The 6,428-nt window shown below is 40.5% G+C and overlaps 2 protein-coding genes across 2 annotated transcripts in view; both read right to left on the bottom strand.

Annotated features, from left to right (window-relative positions):
- LOC106530594 (heterogeneous nuclear ribonucleoprotein A/B) overlaps positions 1–2,368 on the bottom strand; it is a 5,149-nt gene extending 2,781 nt beyond the window's left edge. Inside the window, exons 1-3 of the mRNA XM_014026242.1 lie at positions 2,260–2,368; positions 685–847; positions 126–294 (exon numbers count right to left, since the gene is read on the bottom strand). Coding sequence (XP_013881696.1) covers positions 126–294; positions 685–836 — 321 coding nt within the window. The 5' untranslated portion in view covers positions 837–847; positions 2,260–2,368. The remainder of the gene's footprint in view (positions 1–125; positions 295–684; positions 848–2,259) is intronic.
- Positions 2,369–3,069: 701 nt separating this feature from the next.
- Positions 3,070–5,540, bottom strand: btg4 (B-cell translocation gene 4). Its single transcript, XM_014026241.1, has 4 exons — positions 5,161–5,540; positions 4,203–4,340; positions 3,616–3,880; positions 3,070–3,542 (listed from the first exon to the last, which is right to left on the bottom strand). Exons 1-4 carry the CDS (start codon positions 5,331–5,333, stop codon positions 3,345–3,347), a joined length of 774 nt encoding a protein of 257 aa, XP_013881695.1. The 5' UTR covers positions 5,334–5,540; the 3' UTR covers positions 3,070–3,344.
- Between the last annotated feature and the right edge of the window lie 888 nt (positions 5,541–6,428).

The following is a 6,428-nucleotide window of genomic DNA, read 5'->3' as shown; positions in this document are numbered from 1 at the left end:
ACACACACACACACACACACACACACACACACACACACACACACACACACACACACAGAGCTTTAGTCTCTTCAAACGGTCTGAACCGTGTTCAGCGAGCGATGAAACAAGGCGAGGCCGCTCACTTTGTCCACGCTGGACGAGTCTTTGAAGAGGACGAAGCCGAAGCCCCGGGACCGGCCCGTGTTGGAGTCCATCTTGATGGTGCAGTCCGACACTTCTCCGAACTTAGTGAAGTAATCCTTCAGGTCCTTTTTACTCGTGTCCCAGCTGAGGCCTCCAACAAACATTTTACTGCAAAACAAAGACAAGGAGAAGTTTAGACTCATGAACAATAACACCTAACCTGAAATAAAATGATCCAAACCAATCAGATCAGAATCAGGAAAATGTTCTGCTCTCATTCGCTGAAGCCAGTTATTCCTCTAAACTGCAACATTTTATATTTAGTTCTGTTTTTATGAGTCCAGACGTGCAGATTTTTATGAATTTCTCTTTTGATTTTGTTGCCACTGTGATAAAAACATAAGTARACATGACCTGACACTGTAAAAACTGCATCCAAGTGTTTGTGAAAACTTTAAGTTTAAAATAAAACACGTCAAATCATAATGGTTCCTGGTAAAAACAAAAAGCAACAACTAAATTTGACAAATAAAAATGAAACTTTTCGTTCAGRTTTACCCAGCATCCTCCTCTCCTTTGCTGGCGTCGATCTTGCCGCCGTCTGTGTCCTGCCCGTCATCGCCTGCCATCAGCTCGGCGCCGTTCTGGTCCTCGTCCCCCTCGCCGTTCTGCTCCGACGTCTCCATGAACAGGTTCTCAGCGTCTGCCATTCTGATCTGGACTGAAAACATTTAGGTAAAACTATGAAAGGCAGTTTAAAGAGTTCACAATTAAAAAGGAAAATATTTATACAGACAAACAGCAATATAACTCGTTTCGTACAGATTTAACAGATTTAACATGACATGTGACGTTAAACAAAACAACTAACTTTAACAGCTACGAGACAAAGTAGGCACTTTAATGGACGCGCTGCCTGATCCTTTTTGTGATTTTTTTCGCTTGTTTTCATGCGTACCCTCTGCTTAGCATTTAGAAATCTATTTTAACGTTTTATCTAGTTTGTTTTCTGCTTTGGTTTGAAAAATTGTTGCGAAATTCTGATGTGTGCGACGTCTACGGAGCGCCGCACTTTTTAAAACTGGTGTAATGGAAGTCAATGGGAGTCTGATTTAAAAATAATAATAAAGTTTTGGTATCTGTACATACAGACTTASGAGTACAAAAAGTAAAAACAGCTCTAAAGTTTGAAAAATTTTATCAAAATCCCTAGACAAAAAATTTAAAAATTACATGAACAGGAAACTTAAGAGCTTAAAAAAAACTTTACACCATTCAAAGCCCGAGCCTATTTCTAATCAAAACTGACTTAAACCTTAATATTTATGGGGCATATCTGCATATTTGTAAACAATATTTTTTGTAAACTTGACAAGTATAATAAGTAGAATAAAGTCCTACTGTAATTACTAATAAAAACATTTATTTTAAGAAGTCATCTTGTAGAATAAAACCTTCAGTTTCATTAATAAAAGGAGGTTTTACCTAAACCTGGTTTAAATGATCCAGGTGACAGAAAGCAGCATGGTGTCGTAAATGTGCCAGAAACTTAGTAAAAGTGTCAGAAACGTAGTAAATGTGTCAGAAACGTGTTACCGGAAAACCTTATTCCCTCCAAAATAAAAACTACAAACTCCTGCTGAAGTTAGCAGCACACAGCCATATATTACAGAGCTGGAGGTTAGCCTGATGTTTCGGAGCAGTTGTTAGCAGAAAAAACAAACAGAAAAGCGGCGGGTGTTCGTGATGTTTGAAGCGGACCGCGCTTCGCTCCATCRGCGCCCCGGACATGAGCAGGCCGCGACCGCAACCAGAGCTCCGTCCGACCCGAGAGCGAGGCCTCGAGCCTCACATCACGTGCTAATCCACACAAAAACAATAAAACTACCACATTTATATAACTGAGCAGTCCGCTCTGCGTTTTCTTTAACTGTTTTCACTTCAACTCACATGTGGCTAACAGGCTTCGGCTAACACACAGAGCGGCTAACAGCTAGCTACCGAGCATAAAAACAGTGCGCGGATAAAAACAGACCGCTGCAAACAAACGCACATAAAACAGCTAAAAATCAAAGATTTAAACCTTCTTCCTGTGTTTTTGATTCATCAGGTGCAACGAGACAAAGTTCTTACTTTATATGAATAAACCGGGACACGGATCCGCTGCTCAAAATGGATTCTCTCCAAATTCACCGCTAACTCGTGGCAACATTTATACGACCGGATGTGACCGAGACACGGGAAGAGGAAGGCCGTGATTGGACAACTAAGTGTCAATCAAAACTAAAGCCGTTAGGTGATTGGCTGAGCGCGGTGACGCAGTAACAAAAGGAAGGCGAAGAATAAATGTACTTCCGGTCCACTCGTGTCTTTCACACCGGTGCTTTTAGATAAAATGGAAACATTTTAAACAACGCGCCACTGCACATAACCTTTAATAAACTCATTTATTCGACTAATCTACACTAACAGCCTGCATTGCTCATATAATACCTGTTTTTAATTGAAAATAAAACAGTGGGTTTTCAGGTTTTATGCTTTTTATTTTTTTTGGACATAGCTTTTTAATCCTGATATTTATACAGTATAGAAAGCAATCATTAATGTATTAAGATGCAGTATAAACTCTCCATGTCTGCATGAAATGAAAACCGTACCCACTTGAGTGTTTGGTACACTTTCTCCTGATTGTCAGCCACTGCTCTCAGTGACTGCTGGGGCCGCAATGACCCCTGCGACCCAGGAAATACAAGCAGGTGAAGAAAATGAGTGGAAAACTTTGTGTTACTGCAAAACATTAAAAAAAACATTTGCTTTAACAAATAGTTTATATAGTAGCTTGACTGTTAGTTTTCATTCACTTCCTGGTCGTTTACAGTGAGGTCAGCCATCATGGAGCAGATCCATTCAGTTACAAGTTAAAACAAATAAAATCAAGTCTCATGAGGTGAAACACGTTTATTTCTTTTCAATGACAGTTCAATCCGACTTTATTCACACTTGCTTTAATCTCAGTTAAAAACACGCAGAAATAAAAAAAAGAACAAGTTTTGAGTAAAAGCATGCTTAAACAGCAATATTTTAAATCATAATATTAATTTCATCCTGTGAAGGTTCACAAATCGTCCTGAAACACTTTTTATTCAAATTTTCAGAGCTTGTATAAGTGCTGGGAGAAAAAAAAAAAATACAAAAAAAATTTAAAAAGCTTGGTTAATTTAAGATCGGGACTTGCTGACCCAGTGGTATTTATCAACTCGAGGCCCTGAGAAGGTGAATGTGGCYCGGTAGGATTTAAAACCTTTTGGGTTGGAGAACTGAGGTGGTGGACCAGCGATTTGGAACGGATCCCCAGGAAAGACCTTCCTCTTCTCCCTCAGCCAGGTGTGAGGGGCGCCCGGGGAGAACTCACTGAACTGGAAACAAAAAGGCCAGATTAAGAAAACATTTCATTAAAGTTCGACTAAAACAGATCCGTCTCAAATCTACCCGGTAAACACTGTTGGGGTTGCTGACAGTCGGGATGGTTTTGGGCTCCGGGTTGGTGGTGGGCACCGGGGCGGGGCAGGGGGCGGGACAACTGCCGCTGATGCAGCATTTTTCCACAGGCTCCTCCTCTTCGTCRGAAGAGCTCCCTGATTGGACGTCCAGGCTCGCCCGCTCCACGGCATCGTGGATGCGGCGGGAAAACTCACGATCTCGTCGGCAGCTGTCCAGGATGGAGATACAGAAGGGGCTGCTCTGCTCACCGTACCTCAAAAACAACAAAATAAAAGTTTAAAATTAACGCACCAAGTCACTGCTGCTCAGGATGGTTTTTCTTTGACCCAATATATCTGAAAACTTTACACCCAAACTTTACACCCAATCCATCATAAACTTTAACTTTCCCCACACATTCTGCTTAATTAAAATTTTTATTTAAATAAAAAATTAATTCAACTCTTTTTGAATTTAATTGCACTCCATACAATGACAATAAAGGTATCAATCAGTTCTGAAATGCAGGTCTGCTCTGAACGTAAACACAACCCTGGAACTGAAACCTGCGAGCGGGGGACTCCAGGTAAACCCACCTGCAGGACACCTCTCCAGGATCCACCCACACCGTGATCTCCCGGGGCAGGCCCAGATCCCCGTACTGGACCCCGCTCCGCTCACAGGCCAGCTGCAGCAGCGGGTCCTGCAGCTGGATCCAGTTCATACGGAGACACCTGAAACAGGACGGGGAGAACAGAACACCATGGACCAGGGGTCTGCAACCTGCGGCTCTGGGGCCACATGTGGCTCTTTGGTCCCTCTGCAATGGCTTTTTGAAAATGTGACTAAACATGACAGAATTAATTATTTTTTGTTTTGTTTTGATACCCACAATAGAAATCTGTTTGCATGCAAATATGTGACCGATACTAATACAAAAAGTAAAATATGTTAGCTCATGTTAGTCTGTTTTACTCAAATATTCAAATTTCTTTCTATGATGTCTCTCAAAAAATACTTTTAAATAATTTAAAGACTACATAATAAGAAGAATTAGAAAAAATATGCTTAATTAATTCAATTATACTAGTTTTTATAAAATTTGGTATAAACTACAGTATTTTTCTTGTTTACATGAATAGAATTTTTTATTTTTCCTGATGTGTATAATATAATAATTTTTTTAGTTTTATAATGTCACCTCCACTGACCGTAAAAGTTACCCAAGAGGCCTCGAAAATGCCCACTGACCACCAGTTGTAGCTTGTTTTGTGGCTCTGGACACATTTTATTAGTGAGACAAGGAGCACAAACGGCTCTTTTGATCATAAAGGTTGCAGGCCTCTGCCATGGACTAAAGCAGAGCTTCTCAAACTGGGGTCCCAGGCCCCCCTGGGGTCCACAAACCCTATTTTGGGGGTCCTCATTATTTCAGTAAATYGTAAATTTGTTTTTTTTTAAATGCACATGAGGAACGATGCTGTAGTAAAAACAGACTTAAACAAGAATAATATTCCTGTGGCATTTAAGGGTTAAAGTGACCCCCACTCTGACCTGTAAGCCTGGCCCCTGGACGGTGCGTTCGGGTGCCAGTGGTTCTTGTAGCTCTCGAACAGAACCGAGGTGAGGACGGCAGCGAAGCGCTCCCTCCTGTCCGGGTCCAAACAGCCGTACCTCTTCACCAGCCGGGCCACGAAGAACACAGCTGCAGCAATTTCTTCTTTCATGCCAACAAAAACTCTTCAACCTTAATGTGAAACTAATGAATCCTTAAAAATATCTTGTTTAGATGCTAAAAGTCATGTAGGATGGCCCTACTCCTAAAGAAAGTAAAGTTTAAAAGAACAGGATGAAGTCAAGCAAACAGATTTGCTACATTTAGTGCTCTGCTTTGGTTTCWGGCTGAAATGATTTTCTCTGCTCCTCATTTAATGTTTCACAGCTCAGCTGCTGCAGGCTGCACACCTGAACCTGCTTCAGGTGATCACCCAGCCGACGCCCMCTTTCTGCTGACAGGTTGAAGAGGAAACACTTGTTTTTATCAGCAGTCAACATCCAAACATGCTGCATGATTTCAGGTCTGTTCATCAGAGATTGAACAATATAAAGTCATTCGATCTGCGGAAACTTTCAAGGAAAAAAAGATGTCATTTTCCTGTCCACCTCTGTGTGAGCAGTGGTCCTCCTCTGGCCACCCCTGAGAAAAATGTCAGGCTCCGCCCACTGCCTGCAGAAACCTGTTTTTATTGTTTTATTTTATCGTATGAGAGAGTGATAAGGGTGGAAAGAAGTAAACTGAAGTTTGGACATGTGGCAGCGCAGCTRAATAGTGATGAGAGAAAAGGAAAATGTTTTTTTTTTTTGAAGAATACTTATCTTAAAGTGYCTGTGACGCATTTCCATACAAAAAGTCAAAGAAAATATATTTATGTTTAAAAAACTGCATAATACACATTATTTTACCCATTATGTCACATAATTAGCATGTTTTCTTTTGAACCTGGCTCAGCTAAAGTGAAGCAGGAAGTGACATCATAGGGGAACTCTTTAAGAAAGGGAACTCCCTAGTTTTTGTTTATTTAAATAATATTATTTGAATTATATGACTCTTATCTCTATAATAGTGATTAAAATAATCTCTTCTCTACGGTCTGTGTTGTTAGCCTTTATAGCAACGCTCTGTTTCCATGTAAACATTCCCCTATGACATCACTTCCTGTTGCTTCACATGCAAATATCTCAGCAACTGTTGATCTCAGCAGTATGAAATCTTTTTTTAAATATATTATCAATGTTATCTTTCCAAAAATACATTCAAGTTG

The sequence above is a fragment of the Austrofundulus limnaeus genome, unplaced genomic scaffold (genome assembly GCF_001266775.1).
Source record: "Austrofundulus limnaeus strain Quisiro unplaced genomic scaffold, Austrofundulus_limnaeus-1.0 Scaffold536, whole genome shotgun sequence".
Classification (NCBI taxonomy): Eukaryota; Metazoa; Chordata; class Actinopteri; order Cyprinodontiformes; family Rivulidae; genus Austrofundulus; species Austrofundulus limnaeus.
Note: the sequence above shows the minus strand (reverse complement) of the source record. Positions and strands in the feature narration are given on the sequence as shown.